This window comes from Trichomycterus rosablanca, chromosome 10 (genome assembly GCF_030014385.1).
Source record: "Trichomycterus rosablanca isolate fTriRos1 chromosome 10, fTriRos1.hap1, whole genome shotgun sequence".
Classification (NCBI taxonomy): domain Eukaryota; kingdom Metazoa; phylum Chordata; class Actinopteri; order Siluriformes; family Trichomycteridae; genus Trichomycterus; species Trichomycterus rosablanca.
This window is the reverse complement of record NC_085997.1, coordinates 22,445,470-22,471,132: the sequence shown is the minus strand read 5'-3', so window position 1 is coordinate 22,471,132 and position 25,663 is coordinate 22,445,470. Positions and strand designations below refer to the sequence as shown.

At 39.3% G+C, this 25,663-nt stretch overlaps 1 protein-coding gene across 1 annotated transcript in view; it reads right to left on the bottom strand.

Annotated features, from left to right (window-relative positions):
- Positions 1-538: 538 nt before the first annotated feature.
- The window catches only part of znf438 (zinc finger protein 438), a 90,864-nt gene continuing 65,739 nt past the window's right edge, over positions 539-25,663 (bottom strand). Inside the window, exons 3-5 of the mRNA XM_063003687.1 lie at positions 7,268-7,330; positions 3,122-4,769; positions 539-1,191 (exon numbers count right to left, since the gene is read on the bottom strand). Of these exons, the coding sequence (XP_062859757.1) occupies positions 612-1,191; positions 3,122-4,769; positions 7,268-7,325 (2,286 nt within the window). The 5' untranslated portion in view covers positions 7,326-7,330 and the 3' untranslated portion in view covers positions 539-611. The remainder of the gene's footprint in view (positions 1,192-3,121; positions 4,770-7,267; positions 7,331-25,663) is intronic.

Below are 25,663 nucleotides of genomic sequence, written 5' to 3'. Positions count from 1 at the left end.
GTATAGAGTATTTTTTTGTTTTCGTCACTATATATAAGATTTTATTATAAATCTTTGTAATGGTTGTCCTTTCAGCATTTCCTGTGTTTTAATCAAAAGGCAGAGACAAGGCTGCATTCACAGCCTCTTACTACCACACTATGTATGTCTGATCAATATACCACTAACAGTGTGGGTACTGTTTTAAGTTTGGAAGGCATGTTTTCTCCATGCTGGTTGAAATCTTAATATGCCGTTTTCATTTGAGCTTGAATAATCAGACACCTGCTGAATTCCATAATGATTGAAGTATTACTGTGTACGTTATTATGAGTCAATCTGGGTGATTAAGAATCATTATCTTAACATGTACCCATAATCTTTCAATAATGAGATCAAACATTCAAGTATAATGCTCATACCTACTATTTAAAGCAATGTTAGTAATTTCCTCCCATAACTCCATTCAAAGAATCAAAATACACAAATAAATAACAAAAACAAAAACAAATTATTTATAGTACAGTACAATTAGAGTACAACAACATTCAACATCAAACTGGAACAGTGCAAAACAGAATTCTTTTTTTGTGTCTCTGAGGGGTAACAGACAAACAATTTAATGCAGGATGCTACTTCAGTCTTTGGACAGGTGTATCAACACTTTTAAATTCCAGGATCTCCCAGAGTCTGGTAGGGTTTTCACATTTGTGGCACTCCCCCCAGTGTTCTAGAACTTCTTGTTTCCTGCTGAAAACCTTACTGCACAGGACGCAGTTAAAGCATGACTCTGTTCTAAGGGTCGTGCTTTTAGAGGAACCCTCAAAAATGTGCTCTTTATCGTCTTGCTCCCATTCTTTCTCCTGCTTTTGACTCTCTAAATTCCCCCTATGGTGGGAGTGCAGGTGGCGCTTGAGTTTGGAGAAGGAAAAGAACTCCTCATCACAGCTTCCACAGCGCACCAGGTTTCTCCTCTCGTTGAGTTGCCTCCAGTAGTGAGCAGCGTGCTTTACTAGCTCGTTCTCAGCCTCACGCCCACCATTCGTGGCTCCATCCTTTAGACGCACCTGGACTTCCTCACCGTGCACATACAACAAGTGTAGCTTCATGTCAGCAAAGGTGGGTGTGACTGCTTGGCAGCGGCCACATTTGATCTGCAGCTCGACAGGGTCCACGTGCGGCTCTAAAGCCTGGTCCTCAGAGTTTATACACCTAAACATCAAAAAAATAAACTGTGTTACACAAGTTCAACACAAGGAAGTCGCCTTGACCTCACAATGTTATTGTTTCTCTTGAGTAATTTGGCCTGTCTGACATGAAATGTTGCATCAAGTGTGGAAAAATAGCTACAGCACAAACAGATAGAGTCAACATTTTTTAAAGTACACTTTTAGAGGATGTTTTAGTTCTTTTAATAAGTTCATTGTTGGTTTACTGATATCAGATGGGTCAAAAATACTAAACAGCAACCAGATGGAATAAAACGTTCTTTCTTAAATAGCAGGTTACAGGCGGCTATTCAAGGAAGAAGTTCCTGCTCAAAAACAGAAATCCACACCTAAAGTCTTTAGTGAACTTTTTGCTAATCATTAATTAATAATTACAGAATAATAATAATAATTAACAAAATTACAGAAAACCCACAATAAGCTTTTTAGAAAAAGAAGTACGTCTTTTAATCATTCAGTCTTTGGCATTGTTGTATTTTTTCACTACTGTTTTTTTCTGCAGTGATAGCTTTAAGTGCCTTGCCAAGTTTTTTTTTTTTTGTAAATGATCTACCAATTTGTGTATTTTTTAGGTATTAACCACATTTCCAGAAAAGTGACATGTAAAATGCAACAAAACAAGAATGCTTTTTATTAATTCTTATGAACCTTTATGTATCTGACAAAGGTACAAAGAAATGACTCTTAATGTCTCTGCTGATTTTTTTTGCACTTTTTCCCTAATCTAGTTATCCAATTACCCTGATTGCATTACGCTTCTTCTCTACCAATACTACCCTCCACTGCTGACTGACAAGCGCCACAACTGACACATGCCCCCTCTGACACGTGTGCAGTACCGACTGCATCTTTGCACCTGCACGAGGCGAGTTCATATACGGATCAGCTTTGTGTACAGAGAGCCACACCCTGGTCAACGCATTATTCCTCGACTTTGCGCAGGCGCCATCAATCAGCCAGCAGAGATTATAGCTGCAACAGTTATGAGGAACCCGGTCCAGCTTTCCACCCTGTATGAGTGACCCTGCTGATCAATTTGATTGTAATTTTTAATATAAACAAGTTCTCAATTTGATGCTCAAAAACGTTAATTAATATCTTTAGTTCCTAAACTATTAAAACGTATTATTAATAGGAAATGTGACATGACACAGGGGTAAACCTGCAACTCCAACCTTTTTAAAGTGTATTGCAGGCATCAAATTCCAAAAAAAATTTATATTTACAAAAGACAACAAAAGTTGAGTTGAAAACATTGGAATTTTTTTTCTTACAACGTTTAGCAGTTTAATAAAGATTCAAGAGAACTAACAAACCCCAGATTCTTGTTTTTGTTGCATTTTACGTGTCCCGACTTTTCCGGAAATGGGGTTTATTACATTTCTACTCAAAACAGACAAGCAACCTGCTTTTAAGCTGTTTTGTGTAATTACTGTAAAAAAAAACACATGTATACTGTACATTAAACAAAAACGGCATAAGTGAAGGTTCAACCAGACTTTTAACCTAAAATTAAATTTTATAAAGCTAAATAAATATGTTTCCATTTTGGGTGGTCAGGTTGGGTAATCATTCACCATGAATAACTTATTAGATAATAGTGTCACGCTAAGTAACATGCTGTTTAAGTAAAATAGTCAAGTCTGAGTCATGTTTGGTTCAATTTTAAAGTCATTTAAAATGACAAAGGCATTAGCAAGTGAATGGCTGTAATATGTAGTGCCGATAACATTACACCAAGACTGAATTACTCACTATTACAAGTCTATTGCAAATACACTGTGAACGTAATGTATATACACTATATGGGCAAAAGTTAGTGGCCTGTACCTGTACCTAAACTCTAAATAAGCAGGGAGGTCCACATACTTTTAGCCATATTGTGTAAATTCAGTATGTGCATGTTTTATTACCCTTCCGTTGGCGTAATCTCCTCATGTTGACTGACGGATGGCTCCACAGTGAGTATTACCCTGTGTACTTCTCTCAGGTGGCTGAAGTAAACGCCGACATACCCAAATGCTTTCTCACAGAATTCACAGCGGAGACTCTTCCTAGGCTTTCCCTCTGAATGATGTAGGTTCATATGTGTACTAAGGCTGCCTGAGTGAACATAGGCTTTTCTGCACACTGGGCAGCTATATGGTCTCAGGTTGCTATGGCTGATCATGTGACTCTGCAAGTGATGCTTAAACCGGAAACACTTACTACAGGTTAAGCATCGGTGAAGCGCATGATTGGCAACATACATGAACTTGCTTCCGTTTTCAGTATTAGCTGCAGGTTGTTGCCTTGGGGGTGGTATGGACACCAGTCCTGGTTGAACAACATTTACTGGTTTTCCTGATATCTGCTGGCCAATGATGTGTTCTTGGTCAGGGTTCTCAGAAGCAGAAAGAGGAACTAGGGGTACAAGCTGGGGAACAGTGGTCTCCATTACTAACACAGGCTTTGGACGAATGCTGCGATACTTCTTGGAAATGTCCACAACCTTATTCTGTGAGGAAGAGGACTGGAGACCACATGAAGTTTTTTCTGTTCCTCTTCTGCTAAAAAATGTAAGAGATCTTCTCTTTCTTGCCTCAAAGGTCAAAATGTCATCCATGGTTTTCCTCTTTCTTCCTCGCTTCTTACCAAAGAGTTTCTTCTGGTGAGTGGTATTAGCATCTTGGTTAATTGTGTTTTTGTTGTTTGAAGTCTTGTTTTTGTTGTCAGAGATGCCTTTCATGCTGTTTTTAGCCTGATTTAAGGAGACCATCCCTAAAGACGGTGTACTAGAAAGGCCAGTAGATGATAAAAGGGAGTTCTTCACCTTGGCATAAGGCAGGATGGGAATTTTGCCCTTGGGTGGAGAGGGAATGATCTGCACAGCTTTGCTAAAGATAGTAGGGGAGAGGACAGCAATAGCACTTCCAGCAGATACAGGATTTTCTGCCTGGACTTTGACTGGTGAGCTGTTACTGACAGGACCAACAAGTGTGGTGGTGGAGGGCCTAGTGGGGTAACTGATGAGAGACTCCATGCTTCTTTTTACAGATTGTGCTGTCTGTGACCCTGCATACAAAGAGGTCTTGTCTGGCAGCAGTATTTCAGATGAAGCCGCAGCGCTCAACCCACCAACCAGTTCAGACACTGATTCTGGAGTTTCAGGTGAACTGGAAATACTTGAGTTTATTTTGACTGTAGGGGACTTTGTCCATGAAAGCTTGGTAGCCTTGGTTGAGTTTTGGGTTTTAGTGCTGACCTTTTCTAAAGATTTGTTGCCTCTCATTGGCCGGTACCTTGGAATGGGAAGCTTTAGGTTCTTCTGAATTTGATTTTGTGGTGGTGTCTGAGATAAGGCAACCAATGAGAAGGTACCATCTTGACCAGCAACCTGCATTAGAGCATAGTTCTGGCCAGACACTAGAATAGATTTGGGGCTGACTGCTGTAGAAGCCTCTGGAAGAGTAGTTGGTGACTGGCAGGATACCACTGCTGAGGATGGGGTCACGGTTGGTGCTTTAGGTGCAATACTACGAAACTGAAGAGACTTCATCTGTGTGTTGGGACGGCAATCACCTGTGAAAAAAACAGGTTCACTTAAAGTCACAAAAAATTAAATAATTAAATCATTTTAATGCAACATTTAAACTCTTTAAATGAGAAATCTGACCTGTGCTTTAGGTCTGAAGTTAAATCGTAATTCATACTGGACAGGCATGTAGAATGTAGGACCTGTAGTAACAGCCATTAAAGCTGTTGCTTTTCTAAAATGTCTATTAAAAATCCATAGAAAGTCCATGAAATGTAGGTAAATTCTTTTAAAAATTCACTTATTTTGTAAGATATAATTGACAGTGGTAGGCCAAAAATAAGTTCTTACTTGCAGGGGTTGGTAACGAACATATTTTTCATTTTCATACTGCGGTTACATGCATCACTAACATCTGATATGTTGTGCAGTACCAGTTTGAGTAAATAATTCAGTTAATGACGAGACTGACAGCCATTCAAGTTTGTTGTCTACAGGGTTTTATCACCCCATGGAAGAGAATAGCATCTTAATAGGCTTGTCATTTAAGGGAAACATGACAGCAGTATCTCATGAAGAGGGGGTCTGTATTTTTAGCCACCGTCAGATTAACAGTGAGACAGAGCAGCTACACAGATTAGCAGATGAGAGGTGAGGAGTTCAAAGGTGATGCTCTGGTGTTTATGTTAGTGGAGGAGTTATGGTCAGGCTTTGTGTGTGTGTGTGTGTGTGTGTGTGTGTGTGTGTGTGTGTGTGTGTGTGTGTGTGTCTTAGCCATGCGTAAAAGAATGTGTTGACATGGCCAATGGATGGTCTCTGGGTCAGGACAGCTTTACCAATTAAAAAAACTGCAATGGAACTGGGTTTATTGTAACAATTGTGTTACTGTCATGCAATGTTTTTTGTTGTTTCCTTTTTGTCTTTTTGACAATCTGCTGTCGATTTATACAAAGAGAACAGATGAAGACAAAATGCTTTTCCAATCCTCTGCCTCTTGTACCAGAACCTTAACCAGACAGCAGCCCAATCCCAATTCAGTTTTCCCTCAGCCAGACACGGTGATTCGAGTCTGTAGAGATTCAGTGTGGCGCATTAGACAGCTGCTACACTTAAATACCAATGGCAACCTGGGTCCTGGGGACATTGGTTCAATCGTCGTCTGGGTAGTCTGTCAGTCCTGCAAGATCCAAATTGTTGTTAAGTGCAATTATGTGTGTAATGCTCTGGACTGAATTGGCACCCTGTTCATAAATGTATTCCTGGCTTGAACCCAGTGATTTAGAGTGGCACCAGACCCACCACAACATGTAGGATCATGTGGTAAAAAAAAAATCAATAATAAAATTACTGTAGAGATTGATCTGCAATTGACAGATTTAACTATTCAAAAGTTGTATTAATAATTTCTAATAATTGCAAAACACTATTAACATTTCACATTACATTTTAGCTTTTCAGGAAAAACAGACGCAGAGTTCTCTGTGTCAAAAATAAAAAGCATTATCGAGACCTATCAGGGAAAGGTGCAAAAAATAAACAACATCTGTCATAGTATGGGATGCATCAGTGGCCACCACATGGGTGACTTGCTTATCCGTTAAGGTACTATTGACCCAGAGGTGTAATGTAGGATTTTAGAGAGACACATGCTGCCATCAGGGCAACGTCTTTTCTAAGGAAGTCCATGGTTATTTTAACATGACAATGCCGAGCCTCATTCTACATGTGCTACAGCAATGTGGCTTAGTAGAAAAAGAGTGCATGTGCTTGACTGGCCTGCCTGCAGTCCAGATGTCTCATTGTGAACAGGTATAACGCTTCATAAAAAGAAAAATCAGACAATGATGACCCTAGACTGTGTGGCTAAATTTACTAGGAAAACTAAAACCATTATTATCCTCAGTTACCAAAACTTTAAAAATGGATTAATAGGAAAGACGTTGTAACACAGTGGTAAACATGTCTTCATCCCACCTCATTTCATCAACCTCTTCATCATGATCAGGGCTGCAGCAGACCAAATTTAACCGGGGAACGTTGGGCACAAGGAACACATCCAATTATGTATTATGACATAATTATGCATTAAAGGATGAATAATGGGTTGAAAATAATTAAAAAGCACTGGAAATTAGATATTGCCCTAGTGCCTTTGTGCATTCATGCCCCCAACACAAATTACCAATAACAAAACTCTGTAAAGAAAACCAGACGCTATAAAGAAAACAGAAGCTGCCATTCAAAAAAAAAAAAAAGATTCAGTCTGTAAAAAGAAGTAAAAATATTCCAGAAATTATTATACATTCTAGTAATTATAGCAACAGCATAAAGCTAATACATCATACTTTTTGTGTAATGCATTTTCTTTCAAACATAAAGCTTACAATCAGCACTTAACTGAATAACAATTTGAATTTGTAGTTAAAAACATTCTCTACCAAAACCAAAGGAAGGAAAAGGCCGTTAATGAGGATGCATGAATTAATATTTCAGTTACTAATATAGCTGTAATTATTGTAAACATATGTAAACATTTAACACTCACTTTGCAGGGGTGATTTTAGGGGACTGGTCCGCTGCTCCTGCGTTTTCATGGCTGCCATCGACACTTAAGTAAAATCAAAGAAAACAACTCAGTATTTAATATAATTATAGAAATACATTAAGTGACATTGGTTTGTGTGTGTAAGAGAGAGAAAGATAATACATACTACCTTAAGTACTTAATCATTTGCTCATGATCAAAACCAAAAGAACTTTCATGGGATATGGGTGGGGGTGTGTAAAGCGTGCTCAAACTAGGGATGCACCGATCCAACTTTTTCAGTTCCGATACCGATCCGATACATATACTTTGCATATCGGCCGATACCCGATACCGATCCGATATTATTGTTGAATTATTAAACCGTATACTTTATTATGTGGGAAAGACTTAAGGCATCAGGATTGACTTAAACATTACTAAGTTTGCAAAACAAAATATAATTAACACAGATATAAATGTACTGAACTGCTATTTATTTGTCAATAAAATAATAAACAGGCATCTTAATATTTCAGTGTTATTTTCACTCGACGAGTAAGCATCCGACGATGCCTTGGTGACCAAAGCAATCCCAGCATTCATTGCAGAAAAATAAACATAGCTGAAAGGGGCGGAGAAACGAATGGAGTTATTATCAAACGTAAATAAAATATTACTGATTTTTAACTTGTATAAACTTATACCGAGTGTTTTTATTTGCAAGTTCAAGCTTGTCAGGAAATGTAACCGTTATCGGTACATGAAGGGAAATGTTATATTGACGTTAGCGTTAGCGCTGTGCTACCTCAGTTCATTGTTTTTAATGGCAAGATGCTAAATGCTAAACCCGATGGAATCGATATGTAACGCGTTCGAATAACCTGATTTATAAGTTGATGACTTATTAGAATCCTCTCTACTGAGGCAGCCGCTTATGTAGACAGTAAGACAGCGAGGCAGCTCCTTAGGTTTTCGAACACACCCAAAATGTGGCTGCTGACAATGAGAAAAACAGTAGTAGCTTAAATAACTTTTTCAAATTTTTACATTTACATTTTCAGTATTTAGCAGACGCTTTTATCCAAAGCGACTTACACAATGAGCAGAACACGATGAGCAATTGAGGGTTAAGGGCCTTGCTCAGGGACCCAACAGTGGCAACTTGGTGGTGGCGGGGCTTGAACCGGCAACCTTCTGTTTACTAGTCCAGTACCTTAACCACTGAGCTATCACTGGCCCACACCCTGATCACATTATTCCACTACTCTGTGCAGACGCCATCAATCAGCCAGCAGAGGTCGTAATTGCATCAGTTATGAGGTCCTTATCTGGCTCCCTCCCTGGATGAACAACAGCCAAACATTGTTCATATAGCCACCCAACCCAGCCGGATGGCAGAGCTGAGATTTGATACAATGTATTAGAAATCCCAGCTCTGGTCTTATTAATTTTTTAATTTGTATAAAGGTGTACAAGTATAATTTATTTGCACATTTAATTCAGCTTGTCAGTAACAGTTTAACCGTTTTCGGAACATGAAGTAAAATGTTAGCTGGCATGCTAGCGAATGGTGCTGCCTCAGCCCATTGGTTTTAATGGTTTGAACTGCGTTAGCTTAGTAAGCAAAAACTCTGGTGACATAATCACCATAATTGCTTTCTAGTAGTGCGTCTAAATAATCTGCCTTATGAGTTTAATGTCTTATTAGAATCCTCTCCACTAGGTAGGCAGTAGGCAGCAAGGCAGCTCACTAGGTTTTCACACAGACCCAGTGAGTGTCTAATTTGATTTCCAGGGTTTTCCTCATCACTGTACATTATCAACCTCCTAATCCTTTATTAATGCAGTCATCATGTCATCCCAGCAGTTATCTCATTATTTAACAGAACAGTCTGTAATTTTGTAAATACTTTCCTCATTCTGCCAAAAACCTCAAACCGCAGCAAAGACTTTTTAACACATCTTCCAGACACAAAATACACATTTGACAACCTTCTGGGTATTGTTGTTCTTAAGAAAGTCTTATGTTTAGAGGTTTTGAAATTAGTTAACAGGTTTTTTATTGTGTATGAGAACCTTGTTGAGATTTTCAACAGGTGGTTATCTCTGCTGTAAGAGGCTTTGGGTCTTCCAAATCCTTTCATTCTGGCAACATCACCAGTTGTTTCAAAGCACAGACCTGTTCTCTTACTAGCTGATTGTGAAATAGGGATTTGCTATGCCTCTAGGGTCTTGTAAATTTTAGAAAAGCTGCAGTTGGCCTGACGAAGACCAGCTATGTTGTTTCTGACAGCAGCCCCTGAATTATATTCATAATTTTTTGCAGATTTTTCACATATGTTTACTTTGAGACTCAAAGTCTCTCAGATAACCAAATTATGAGTAATCTTCTAAGAAAAAAACTGGAAACTTCTGAACACCCAGATACACTGATCAGTCATAACATTAAAACCACCTACTTGTTTCTACACTCACTGTCCATTTTATCAGCTCCACTTACCATATAGAAGCACTTCGAAGTTCTACAATTACTGACTGTAGTCCATCTGTTTCTCTACATACTTTTTTAGCCTGATTTTATCCTGTTCTTCAATGGTCAGGAGCCCCCACAGGACCACCACAGAGTAGGTATTATTTAGGTGGTGGATCATTCCCAGCACTGCAGTGACAATGACATGGTGGTGGTGTGTTAGTGTGTGTTGTGCTGGAATGAGTGGATCTGACACAGCAGTGCTGCTGGAGTTTTTAAATACTGTGTCCACTCACTGTCCACTCTATTAGACACTCCTACCTAGTCGGTTCACCTTGTAGATGTAAAGTCAAAAACAATTGCTCATCTATTGCTGCTGTTTGAGTTGGTCATCTTTTAGACCTTTATCGGTGGTCACAGGGCGCTGCCTACGGGGCGCTCTTGGCTGGATATTTTTGGTTGGTGGACTATTCTCAGTCCAGCAGTGACAGTAAGGTGTTTAAAAACTCCATCAGCGCTGCTGTGTTTTATCCACTCATACCAGCACAACACACACTAACACACCACCACCATCTCAGTGTCACTACAGTGCTGAGAATAATACCCAAATAATACTGGGAGAGTCCTGACCATTGAAGAACAGCATGAAAGGGGCCTAACAAAGCATGTTTTTCCATATGGTAAGCCCGATAAAATGCACAATGTGTGTAGAAACAAGGAGATGGTTTTAATGTTATGGCTGATCGGTGTAAGTTTTATCGTAAACATTTAAATAATTTTATAATTTTATTCGTGTGTACAAGAAAATACCACAACTGTCCAATCTCCAATCATGTCTGTATGTAGACACCAACCGGCCGATAGTACCACTGAGGATTCGAGACCTGAATCTGGCAGTACTGGGCTAGAGTAATTTACCGCTCACTGAATATCACTTTCATCTGATCATCCACACTCCATGATTGCTTCCCATTAGCCACTGGAATCCTCTTTTCTTCTGTTTGGGTTTAGTGCTGGTTTTTGTTTGGCTATCCATCCATTTTTTTGTTTCCTATTTTAGTGGAATTGTTTTAAATGTTCTATCCTAACAATTTAACACTTCCCTAGGTCAACCTGTATGTTTTCATTTTATAACCTTCCCATTTTGTTTAAACTTACAAATTTTAGACACAGCTGACCAGAAATAAACAACATGCTTTGCTACAATCTGTGTTGGATTTCCTTCAAAAGACTGTTATAATCCTTTCCATTGTTTTAGTCAACAACTACTCTTGTTGGAGTCATGTTTTCCTTCAAACAGCTCGTTAAGGTCCATTAACACTTCCCTTTAACTGTAGAATGATTTGCATTTTCAGACTAATTCAGGTGTTACTTGCACCAGTGCAAAAATGCTAATTACATTTACATTTGTCATTTAGCAGACACTTTTATCCAAAGCGACTTACAGTACTGTGACAGTTTACAGTCTAAACAATTGAGGGTTAGGGGCCTTGCTCAAAGGCCAAACAGTGGCAAACTGGCTGTGGTGGGGATTGAAGCAGCGACCTTCTGATTACTAGTCCAGTACCGTAACCCTATAAACCAAGAGCGCAGACAGGGTTAGGGGCCTTGCTCAAGAGCCCAACAGTGGCTGTATAGCAGAGTCTTGATTTAAACCGACAATCTTCCGATTGATAGCCCAAAGCTCTACCCACCAGGCTACGACTGTCCCCAAAGTTACAAAGTGATTACATAATTTTTTCTGTTTACTTGATCTGGAATAAAACATTCCAATAATTTAAACAATTTGATTTCATTTTTGAGGTATGGCTTATAAAACTAGAATGTTCATCTATTTAATAAGACATGTTAAGTCATATGTGTGATTTGTTTGATTTACTATAAAGGTTAACATCTGAGTGTAGTGATGCTGTCATTTTTGCTAAAGGTTCTAACAAAACTATACATTTACATTTTCGGTATTTAGCAGACGCCCTTATCCAGAGTGACTTACAGAAGTGCTTCCACACTATAGCAGTAAAGATTTTATTCAGATAAACAAACGACAGAAAATCCATATTTATTACTTAAATGCTTACTTATTACTTAAATGCTTACATTGAAACTCTTTTGTAACTATAAAGTGATGGGTCCTGTGTTTGTTTGAAAATAAAACAATAAACGTTGTGGTTAAATTTGGGGCAATTCCTATTCACAAATCATCTTCAATTTTCCAAGGGCAGCTGGGTCTTCTTACACTCTTTTTTTTGGAAACCAGTCTTCATATTTGGGTTCTTTGTAACCTCCCTTATTATATGTGTGAGATCATGTTGTGAAATCTTGCCTAGTACCCCTGTCCAAGGATGCCTTGTGGTCCTGTGAACTAAACCATATAAACCAATGAACTAAAAAGAATGCTTAAGGTGTTTGCTGGGTGCCAATTAAGTATCATTTAATATTTTTATATTTTAAGAAGCTTCTTCATCTTCACTTGGAGTGCAAAATACTAAATCAAATTCTGTGTGTGTTAATTTGGGGTGTATATGCGCCTTAGAGGTATACCAAAAAAACAAAAACAAGATACTGACTATTTCTTTTCCTACACTGTATGGATTAACCTAATTTGGTTTATTTAGTTTGAGCCCCTTGGTGGTGATTGGGCCCAAGGCAGCGGTCTTGTTCACCAATGCTTAAACCCAGCTGTGCTTAAAAGTTGATTTGGAATACAACACCTTTCTACACACCCAGAGACCCCGAGATGCCTACAAAATCCTAGCAAAAATTGCCCATATGTTAACCTACCTCAGAATAAAGTGAGGTCATGCATGTCAAACAATACTTGATCTCTGAAAGAGTAGCCGTTTACACACACACACACACACACACACACACACACACACACACACACACACACACACACACTTGAGTCATTAGCTGTCACCTGAGTGAATCAATGCAAAAGAAAAAATCTATTCCAATTTTGAAACTACAGTCTTGCCTCGGCATGCAGGATGTGAAGTAATCAATAAGTAAATCTCAGAGCATCTGAAAGGAGAGATTAATAGAGGAAGAATATCACCACTTACTGAGCACATACAATGATTCACTGAACATCAGTGCTGCTGAAGTTTATCTAAATAAAAACGGGAATCATCTGAAACCTCAATGCTTCAAAGTTTCATATTACAGAGTTTAAAAGGCACTAAGGTTTAAAAGACAGTAATGTTTAAAGTTCTATTCTACATCACTGACATATACAGCATTTAGTGGCTGTCATGGACCCCAACAGTGACAAACTAGCAGTGGTGAGGCTTGAATCAGTGACCTTCCAATTACTAGTCCAGTCCAGTTAGCCTCTAGGCTACCTTCCTGCTGTTGCTAACACCACTTTTCTAAACTGCGAATACCAAAATGACAACTAAGATGTAGTTTGTTCTGTCATGGTGTATTAACTTTGCAGTAAAGCTGCACTTTCATTTTATTTAATTTCCCATTCATAGCTTGGAGACAAAGGTAAGACATGTGCAAAGTAGGACTGGAAGAAAGCCATGGATCAGAACAATCACTACTATAACTATGTTTTACACTAGATGCATTTTACCACTTGCACCACTGAAAGAAAATATCTTAATAATCATTTAGTTATTAAAAAGTGTTTTTTTATTTGTTTAGAAAAATATATTTTATTTTATAGAAATTATATATTTTAAAAATGTACACTTCTTAATTTTTTGTTATTCTTACAGTTTAAATTAACATGATAAAATCTGAAGCAATCAATGTAAATAAAACCAGTGAATCAATCAAATGATAAAAGCTTCTCAAAAAACAAAACACAGATCCATCTAGTCTGTCATGTAAGCACAACCTCATGTGTTCCTCCATCTGGAACTTCATTCCATCTTGACTCATCAGTAAATACAAACGGTTCACTAATTTAAGGATCAAAAATATCCAGATTCCAAAGTAAAAGAAACAAAATGATGGAATAATTTTGTAAATCTAAAACCTGACATGTCTGAAAATAGAAATGAGTCATAGAGCAATCATGAAGTGTGGATGATCAGATGAAAGTGATATATAATGAAGAATCACAAATTTGCACTGGCCAAGGAGATCATGCTGAAACTTTTGTCTGGTGCTGCTCTAATGAAACATATATTCATTTAAGGAATATTTTTACTTAGTTATTACATGGGGTTGCACATCAGATACTGGACAGATGCCAATCATTAACTTAACAGTCAATGCACAGGTGAACACTGAACGTTTGTATACTTTTCTTATCCTATCACTTTTTTTTTCCCAGTAAAGGCCGAAAAACTTAATGTCATTGCTGGCCAGTCCGCATCTCAATCCAGTTACACATTTAGGTGCATTAACAGGGTGCACTAACAAACTGTAAGTAAAAAATTGTGCATCAAAGAAATTAAAGTGATTATTATTTTAAGTAGTAGGGTAAAAAAATATGAAAAAAAAAATCATATTGGTGAGAGCCTGCCTAATTTATAATTGGTCAGTCCTTTAAGTGGCCTTTTGCTGTGCTGTCTGACATTTTTGTTTACTAAGTGGGTCACTCCACAGCTTGCACTCATGTAGTCCATGTACACTCCTCTTTCCATCCTAACTTTTCCACCAGAGCCCTCACACTGCTATTTTTTTAATCTCATATGCACACTTTGAAGTTAAAGAGAATTTGAGACTTAACATCAAAGCATATGCAGATATCTCCGCCGCTGTCATTATTCAAGACCGGGGACTTTAGGGATTTATATGTAGACTTGCGCTGCATTAAAATGAAAAGCTCCACAGAAAGTGAGAATGATTAGAACAGTGGCTGGAGCGTGTTCTTGCATAAACTCTGAACTGCACAGATATGTGACTTCACATATCTGCGTTGACTTCAGTCGCTGACATCGACTCATTTGAGCACACAGTCGACACGAAAGTTCTTCTTTAATGAGGCCACGAGTGCCTGATTACATCCCTGAGATGAGAAACACTACAATGCCATGTCAGACAGGAAGTCAGGACTTCCAACTCATTTCTGAAAGATAACAATTAAACTGTGCAAATGAACGAGCAAATTGAGCTGGGAGTGTTTTTAAACTCGTGTCGCAGAGAGGGAAACCTTAGCAAAATACTCCAACATCAACAGTCTCTAACCAAACACTCATTTCCCAAATAATTATTCAACCTGTTCCAGCTGTCTGGCCTTTAGACAAAGAAACAAGACAGAGCAAGAGGGTGAACAGGAATGAGAGAGCAAGAAGCAAGAAATCGCTAGAGCACCATCTCTAATTTGGCAGCTGTTCTTCTGTTCATCTCTACAGTGTTGAAGAAACAGGGAACGTTGCCTGGCAAAGTCATAAGCAAACCAAGCTGTTATCACCGGAGTAAGCAACAGAAAAGCTGTTAAATTACACAAGCTCAACCCCCGGTCTCTGAAAAATTAGGCATGAGGAGACCCAGAAGACCAACAGTTGGCTTAAAGACGTTGATGGAGAGCATGCACGAGGCATCTTCAAAAAGTTTCTGCACTTTTATATTTTGGTTGGAAACGGTGAGGGCGGGAGGAGTAGTAATTGGTCGTGTCTGAGAGACTGAGAGAGAGCTTAAAGTCTGGATTTAGCGCCATCTGATTTCCACCTTTTTGGACCACTCAAGGAAGCTTTAAGGGGAAGAAGATTTTCTTGTGATGATGATGTGAAAGCAGCGGTGCATCAGTGGCTACAAGCTCAACCAAAAAAATTTTTTGCTGACAGCATTACAAAGTTGGTACGACACTGAGAAAAATGCATCGGAAGGTGACAATGTAGAAAAGTGATGTCATTTGTTTTTGAAATTCTTAATAAATAGAGTTTATAAAGTGAGGAAACTTTTTGAAGAACCCTTGTATTGTTCTTCATCGCTGTGACCAATGATCTTAAATTCCCAGTAAACACCCAGGAATTTTTCAGCACTGATTGAGATTAATCTGATTGTTGATTTGAGCTGGTTTGAGCTGGCACAATGATAATCTTTAGTTACAAACTTAAGGCATTTTAATGCATGGTGCTGCATTTATATCATACAGTCCGAGTTTGGTACCGATAACCGTATCTAGGAAAAAAAAAATTCTCAAACTGCAATGCAAGGCAAGCTCTTTCCAAATTCCACCACAAAGAATTCATATTAACGCTTACTAGCTGCTTAAAAAGCTCCCAATACATGTTTATTGTCAAAGCAGTCAAATAAATATATAGTCTTATGCAAAAGTTTGAACAAGCCCTGTTCAAGTTTCATGTTTTGTTAATTTTTTTTAAATATATTTTTGTTTTATGCAATTTCTTCCCCTTTTCTCCCTTTTTAGCGCGTCCAATTGCCCAACTGCGTCATGCTTCCTCTCCACCAATGCCGATTCCTGCTCTGATTGAGGAGAACGAAGCTAACCCACGCCCCCTCCGACACGTGGGCAGCATGCCGTATGCATTTTGTCACCCACACTTTGACGAGTGCAGTGCAGCTCAGCACTGTGTACAGAAACACACCCTGAGAGCACTCTTTTCTCATCTCTGTGCAGGCACCATCAATGAGCCAGCAGTCGTAATTGCATTAGTTATGAGAGAGACCCTATCCGGCTTAACCCACCCATATCTGAACAACAGGCCAATCGTTCATGTGGCTGCTCTGCCTTTCCGGCAGGCAGAGCTAAGATTCGATACGATGTATTCGTGTTTTTACCGCCACCTTTTTACCGCCACCTGAGCGGCCATGTTTTGTTCATTTTTTAAGTAAGAATGAGCCAACATATCTTTTACAGGTGGCGCTGGGGTGATGCATTGGAATAATTTGCTAGCCCACCACTGCTTAGATCTGCTGTTGACCGACCAGATGTCTATGCAGACAAGACTGTCAAGTGGGCAAAGTCCTGCAATGGATTGGCACCCTGCCAGGGGTATTTCTGCCCTGCACCCTGCACAATTATTGATCGGTTGCTACATTTAACCCACTGGAAATGAATTGCACAGGCAAGTCATATTTTATGTTAAATTCACCAAATAAACAGAAACTCTGCACTAAAATCTGCAAGAAAATGAACATATTTATGTTTGTTCCCTGTAGAGGGTGTGTCAACACACAAGCACACGCAAAATATAGTCAAAAGTATGTGCACACGCTTTCCAATTCTACGTTTCAAGTGTTCCCACCTTATTCTTTGCTTCCAACTTGTAGGCAACTGTTCCAGAAAGACTGTGCCACTGTGCATCAAGCAAGGTCCATAAAGGCATGGTCTGACAAGCTGGGCTATTAAGGAACTTCAGTGGCCTGCTTAGAGCCGTGACCTCAAACACACTGAACAACTTTGGGATGAATTGGTAAGTCATTCTGCATCAGTCTGACCTCACAGATACTCTGTTGTTGGAATGTGCAGACATTCCCACAGACACACCCCAAAGAGTGAGGGACTATTACAGCTGCAAAAGTGGGAGGGGAATAGGGGGAGCAGTTAAATCTGAACGTCTATGGTTTGGATATATCTAGGGGAAGAAAATGATTATCCTATTAACAATTTATCAACAAATAAGTCAGGGTTAGATCAACACTGTCAGTTGTAAAGGTCATTTTAATTTAAAAGTCAAGTTGTCGATCTCAAAGAATTTCAGCAGCAATAGGGGGAAAATCCAACAGGTGTTATTGAACAGAGGTTTCATTTCATCTGCTGTCAAGTGCATCCCTTCTCAGAAATGCTTCACATGTAAACGTGAACCAAAAAATGCATATTCCTACTGCAGTTAAATCAGTTAATCAGTTAAAACAGTGGTCCCCAACCACTGGGCCACGAACCGGTCATTTATTACTAGGCCGAACAGACAAAATAAATAATAAATATATATATTTTTTTCTGTTTTATTGACAATCTACGGAGCCCCTTAGGGGTCACTAAGGAAAAAAAATATGTGAAGACAAAATCCGTACCCTCAGTTTAGTAAACCGTACGCACGGTTTAGTAATCCGTACCCTCAGTTTAGTAAACCGTACCCTCAGTTTAGTAAACCGTACGCACGGTTTAGTAATCCGTACCCTCAGTTTAGTAATCCGTACCCTCAGTTTAGTAAACCGTACCCTCGGTTTAGTAATCCGTACCCTCGGATTTGTAAACTGTACTCGCGCTAACTGCGCTACAAGTTTTACTGCGCGCCTAAAACCCGTTTTACGGTAATACAGTTGCGAAACATTGAAGAGGATAAAGCATCTTTTTGCAGCTTAATATACTATATATTAGATATAATAACACACACACACACACCCATATATATATACAGTGTATCACAAAAGTGAGTACACCCCTCACATTTCTGCAAATATTTCATTATATCTTTTCATGGGACAACACTATAGACATGAAACTTGGATATAACTTAGAGTAGTCAGTGTACAACTTGTATAGCAGTGTAGATTTACTGTCTTCTGAAAATAACTCAACACACAGCCATTAATGTCTAAATAGCTGGCAACATAAGTGAGTACACCCCACAGTGAACATGTCCAAATTGTGCCCAAATGTGTCGTTGTCCCTCCCTGGTGTCATGTGTCAAGGTCCCAGGTGTAAATGGGGAGCAGGGCTGTTAAATTTGGTGTTTTGGGTACAATTCTCTCATACTGGCCACTGGATATTCAACATGGCACCTCATGGCAAAGAACTCTCTGAGGATGTGAGAAATAGAATTGTTGCTCTCCACAAAGATGGCCTGGGCTATAAGAAGATTGCTAACACCCTGAAACTGAGCTACAGCATGGTGGCCAAGGTCATACAGCGGTTTTCCAGGACAGGTTCCACTCGGAACAGGCTTCGCCACGGTCGACCAAAGAAGTTGAGTCCACGTGTTCGGCGTCATATCCAGAGGTTGGCTTTAAAAAATAGACACATGAGTGCTGCCAGCATTGCTGCAGAGGTTGAAGACGTGGGAGGTCAGCCTGTCAGTGCTCAGACCATACGCCGCACACTGCATCAACTCGGTCTGCATGGTCGTCATCCCAGAAGGAAGCTGACGCACAAGAAAGCCAGCAAACAGTTTGCTGAAGACAAGCAGTCCAAGAACATGGATTACTGGAATGCCCTGTGGTCTGACGAGACCAAGATAAACTTGTTTGGCTCAGATGGTGTCCAGCATGTGTGGCGGCGCCCTGGTGAGAAGTACCAAGACAACTGTATCTTGCCTACAGTCAAGCATGGTGGTGGTAGCATCATGGTCTTGGGCTGCATGAGTGTTGCTGGCACTGGGGAGCTGCAGTTCATTGAGGGAAACATGAATTCCAACATGTACTGTGACATTCTGAAACAGAGCATGATCCCCTCCCTTGGAAAACTGGGCCTCATGGCAGTTTTCCAACAGGATAACGACCCCAAACACAACCTCCAAGATGACAACTGCCTTGCTGAGGAAGCTGAAGGTAAAGGTGATGGACTAAACCCAATTGAGCACCTGTGGCGCATCCTCAAGTGGAAGGTGGAGGAGTTCAAGGTGTCTAACATCCACCAGCTCCGTGATGTCATCATGGAGGAGTGGAAGAGGATTCCAGTAGCAACCTGTGCAGCTCTGGTGAATTCCATGCCCAGGAGGGTTAAGGCAGTGCTGGATAATAATGGTGGTCACACAAAATATTGACACTTTGGGCACAATTTGGACATGTTCACTGTGGGGTGTACTCACTTATGTTGCAGCTATTTAGACATTAATGGCTGTGTGTTGAATTATTTTCAGAAGACAGTAAATCTACACTGCTATACAAGCTGTACACTGACTACTCTAAGTTATATCCAAGTTTCATGTCTATAGTGTTGTCCCATGAAAAGATATAATGAAATATTTGCAGAAATGTGAGGGGTGTACTTACTTTTGTGATACACTGTATATATACATATATATTTATATATATATATATATATATGTGTGTGTGTGTGTGTGTGTGTGTGTGTTATATCTAATATATAGTAAAAAAAGATGCTTTATCCTCTTCAATGCTTCGCAAAACAAGTGGAATTGTTACAGACCAATTTGAAAGGTCTAAAATAAGCAAATCAAATTATTATCAGAGCACTCCACTTTTTTCTTTAAGAGCATTAACTTTTTTATTAATGGAATACATTTCAGACATCTTTACTGTAGTAATCTGGGGTGATGGGATAGCAAACTTATTAAAAAGTCAAATCAATAACAATAAATAAACAATAAATAAATAAATCAATAAATGACACTAGTACTCATCTTGTGATTTTGAGACTATTTTACCCTAGGAATTTAGAATAATAGACCAACGTAAAGTAAAATGCAAATCAAATTATTATCAAATCACCCCATCAGACTCTTAAAGAATACTCCTACTTCTACTTACTGACTTTATGAGTCTCAGACATTTATACTGTACATTTCACTTTACGTTGGTTTGCAATCCTATTATTCAAAATTCCTAAGGTAAAATACTCTCAAATCACAAGCTAAGTACTCGTGTTATTTATGATTGTGGGGTGGCATTTGATAAGATTTTGATTTGACTTTTTAATAAGTTTGCTATCCCATCACCCCAGCTGTAAAAAGATGCTTTATTCTCTTCAATGCTTCGCAACTGTATTACCGTAAAACGGGGTGTGGGCGCACAGTAAAACTTGTAGCGCAGACAATCCGTGCGTACGGTTTACTAAACCGAGGGTACGGTTTACTAAACCGAGGGTACGGATTACGCTCTTCATATATATTTTTTTCCTTAGTGACCCCTAAGGGGCTCCGTAACAATCACACTGTAAAAGATTTTTATTTATTTTTTATTTTATTTTTTTATAACATCTGTCTGTTTGACACCTACCTATTTCAGTCATGTGATATCAAAAAAATTAAGCCCACAAGCTAGATAAATGTACAAAAAAAGCTCAGGGTTCCCACTGATTTTCCATCATTTGTGAGTAGTATTGTTATGCACTTTGTGTTTTTTATTATACTAGTCATATAATTTTATTTTAAACCCTCTGGCAGTCTGTGAAATTATATCTTATATTCCAGCCTGTGGTGCAAAAAAGGTTGAAGACCGCTGAGTTAAAGCGTAGTAAATAATAAAGGCCACAATCAGCATGTAAATACCAAATTAATAATCCTCAAATCGTACATTTTTGACTAGGTGACTAATTACTGATTACTTAAACAGAAATCCCCTGCACCCTACCCTGTCTGTATTGATACTTCATGTATGGGGGTTTAAACGTTGACAGACTCCAGGTACTGCACAGTACTGCTCAGTAGAAATGCTGAGTTTATCAGAAATCTGTGTTGCTTTGCTTTGCGTATGCAGCAATGTAATTCTCTAAAAGCAAAACATCAATGCTGATGTGTGAGCTCAGTCCAGGTAGTATTTTCTTTAACACTAGCTACGCTGAACATTAAACAACATTATCTGATGATGCTTTTATGCCTTAGGACCCTCTGAAATCAAGAAATTTTATTACTTTGCTTAAATTCAAATACAAGTCAAATATGATTATCAATTTATTTATTAATTTATCAGGACTTTAACGTCATGTTTTACACACTTTGGTTACATTCATGACAGAAACGGTAGTTACTTGTTACACAAGATTCATCAGTTCACAAGTTCAATGTCAAACATAGTCACAGTATCTCCAATTCACCTGACCACATGCCTTTGGACTGTGAAGCACTTTGAAGTTCTAAAATTACTGACTGTAGTTCATCTGTTTCTCTGCATGCTTTTTTTAGCCTGCTTAGGTGGTGGATGATTCTCAGCACTGCAGTGACACTGACATGGTGGTGTGTTAGTATGTGTTGTGCTGGTATAAGTGGATCAGACACAGCAGCGCTGTTGGAGTTTTTAAATACTGTGTCCACTCACTGCCCATGGGGCGCTGTTGGCTGGATATTTTTGGTTGGTGGACTATTATCAGTCCAGCAGAGACAGTGAGGTGTTTAAATACTCCATCAGAATTGCCACCATGTCAGTGTCACTGCAGTGCTGAGAATCATCCACCACCTAAATAATACCTGCTCTGTGGTGGTCCTGTGGGGGTCCTGACCATTGAAGAACAGGGTGAAAGCAGGCTAAAGAAGTATGTAGAGAAACAGATGGACTACAGTCAGTAATTGTAGAACTACAATAGAAGTGCTTCTATATGGTAAGTGGAGCTGATAAAATGGACAGTGAGAGTAGAAACAAAGAGGTGGTTTTAATGTTATGGCTGATCAGTGTATATACAGTGTATCACAAAAGTGAGTACACCCCTCACATTTCTGCAGATATTTAAGTATATCTTTTCATGGGACAACACTGACAAAATGACACTTTGACACAATGAAAAGTAGTCTGTGTGCAGCTTATATAACAGTGTAAATTTCTTCTTCCCTCAAAATAACTCAATATACAGCCATTAATGTCTAAACCATTGGCAACAAAAGTGAGTACACCCCTAAGAGACTACACCCCTAAATGTCCAAATTGAGCACTGCTTGTCATTTTCGCTCCAAAATGTCATGTGACTCGTTAGTGTTACTAGGTCTCAGGTGTGCATAGGGAGCAGGTGTGTTCAATTTAGTAGTACAGCTCTCACACTCTCTCATACTGGTCACTGAAAGCTCCAACATGGCACCTCATGGCAAAGAACTCTCTGAGGATCTTAAAAGACGAATTGTTGCGCTACATGAAGATGGCCAAGGCTACAAGAAGATTGCCAACACCCTGAAACTGAGCTGCAGCACAGTGGCCAAGATCATCCAGCGTTTTAAAAGAGCAGGGTCCACTCAGAACAGACCTCACGTTGGTCGTCCAAAGAAGCTGAGTGCACGTGCTCAGCGTCACATCCAACTGCTGTCTTTGAAAGATAGGCGCAGGAGTGCTGTCAGCATTGCTGCAGAGATTGAAAAGGTGGGGGGTCAGCCTGTCAGTGCTCAGACCATACGCCGCACACTACATCAAATTGGTCTGCATGGCTGTCACCCCAGAAGGAAGCCTCTTCTGAAGTCTCTACACAAGAAAGCCCGCAAACAGTTTGCTGAAGACATGTCAACAAAGGACATGGATTACTGGAACCATGTCCTATGGTCTGACGAGACCAAGATTAATTTGTTTGGTTTAGATGGTCTCAAGCATGTGTGGCGGCAATCAGGTGAGGAGTACAAAGATAAGTGTGTCATGCCTACAGTCAAGCATGGTGGTGGGAATGCCATGGTCTGGGGCTGCATGAGTGCAGCAGGTGTTGGGGAGTTACATTTCATTGAGGGACACATGAACTCCAATATGTACTGTGAAATACTGAAGCAGAGCATGATCCCCTCCCTCCGGAAACTGGATCGCAGGGCAGTGTTCCAGCATGATAATGACCCCAAACACACCTCTAAGACGACCACTGCTTTATTGAAGAGGCTGAGGGTAAAGGATGGACTGGCCAAGCATGTCTCCAGACCTAAACCCAATAGAACATCTTTGGGGCATCCTCAAGCGGAAGGTGGAGGAGCGCAAAGTCTCGAATATCCGCCAGCTCCGTGATGTCGTCATGGAGGAGTGGAAAAGCATTCCAGTGGCAACCTGTGAAGCTCTGGTAAACTCCATGCCCAGGAGAGTTAAGGCAGTTCTGGGAAATAATGGTGGCCACACAAAATATTGACACTTCAGGAACTTTCACTAAGGGGTGTACTCACTTTTGTTGCCGGTGGTTTGGACATTAATGGCTGTATATTGAGGTATTTTGAGGGAAGAAGAAATTTACACTGTTATATAAGCTGCACACAGACTACTTTTCATTGTGTCAAAGTGTCATTTTGTCAGTGTTGTCCCATGAAAAAATATACTTAAATATCTGCAGAAATGTGAGGGGTGTACTCACTTTTGTGATACACTGTATATATATATATATATATATATATATATATATATATATATATATATATATGTATAAGGTCTTTTTTAATGGTCCAACCTCTCACTACAAACCATTTGTTATGATGACCTAAGTGTAGCAGGGAACGGCTCTACTTTATTTGTCTATGAATTATTCATTTAGCATGCATGATTTACACCACCTATATGCAGCTCCCTCAAGAGCTTCAAAAGGGAGAAATAATCACTGGTTCACCTGCTCTCTCAGCAAAAACAAAAGCTACAAATGAGTTACCTAAAAGCATCACAGTCAACACAGATAATGCAAAGAGAGGACATCATTCACAACAACACACCCAACCCTACAGTTCCTCATTCAGTAACAGTCTAACATTTCTTTACTACATTTCCTTTATCTAAAACCCAGTGCATTCTCACTGTGGAAATATAATCAATAAATCATGATGAATGATGCTAAACATGGCGATGCTTTCTGTCTTTACCTGCTAAATGACATCTGCAAGCTTCATCACTCTAGAACTTCTTACTTAATGTGTGTAAAGGGCCTACCTGCCAAGAAGATTGTAACAGGACTATGTTAGAGAATCATGACCCTCTGCCTTGCCAAATTTGGCCAGAAGAGAAAGCATGGATGTGCAGATGACTAACATGTAAGTCCCCCTCTAACTGACCATGGCCTGCACCTCGTTGAGCGTTAATCATCAAGGTTGATTAAAGATTTGCCAGCTGCACTGTTAGGAAACCTGCCTTTCTCTAGAAACCATAATGCTGGGCCCAGGCTGATCCAGTTATCCACTGACTCATGAGGCCAGCACGTCTTTTTCTGGAAACTCAGCCGTGGCACTTTTCGGGAGTCACAAGGGAACAACAAACTGCCCAGAAAAAGGATGGCCCTTTTCTAAAGCGTGCCATTCTAATCCATTGGATCCATTCAACTCCCTCCCTTCCAGCTAGTTCTGGGCTTTCTTTCTTTCCTCTTTTTCTAGGAACTTGCTTGTTGTTGTTGCTTAGAGTAGCTTGCCATATTGTAACAACCAGTTTTCATTTCTGTGCTATCCCTATTCTATCTGCTTTCTACAGATGTTTTTGTGGTTTTTACTTGTTACAATGTTTCTATTATTTTGGCCACATCCTTCAATAATATATATTATTTACATATATAAATAATATAAGTAATTATTAGGGCTGTCGCCGATCTGATACTCTGTATCCGTATCGGTCTGATATTGGCCCAAATCACTGGATCAGATATCGGAAGGAAAAAAACGTGTAATCCGATCTGATACTGTTGCTTAATGTAAATAACACTTAATGTAAATAACACTTAATGTAAATAACACTTAATGTAAATAACACTTAATGTAAATAAAGCCATTGATTGTGTGTAAAGCAAATAACACACAAAGATACGTTCCAACAGAGTGCTGCTTATTGCCAGCTCACTCTGCAACTGCCGTAACAAGGTGCATCTTAATGACATCATTAACATGTGCCACTGATCTACAACTCATCTGCAACAGCCATTCAAAAATTAAAACACACTGATCTACTTAAACTTTTAGCATTTAAAAAAATCATCTACTACTGCCACATCTAAAAACACTGTTTAAACACAATAAAAATCACTTTATAAATGATAAATCGCTCACCTGAGATAAAGAAAACCTATCTTGTCCTGGCTTGGAGATCTCTCACATCCTCAACGATTAATCCATTAGTGTTATGAAATAAAACAAACTACACCGTTTCCCGATTAGCCACAAATGTCCTCTTCAAAATCCAGCAGGGTTTAATAATCTAAAAATGTGACAGAACTTTAATGGAAAATCTCAACTCAACTCAAGAGTCAATGCTAATTGGTCCATCGCATTCGATTGACACCCACGTCTTCCCATTGTAGACACTTTGGACACTTTGTACGTGAACAACAGCTTGAACGTAAGTGAAACTAAAAATGCTGCTAAATGTTCCGTGTGTTTGTTTGTTTTATAAGGATTTTAATGTCATGTTTTACACTTTGGTTACATTCATGACAGGAACGGTAGTTACTCATCACACAAGGTTCATCAGTTCACAAGGTCACA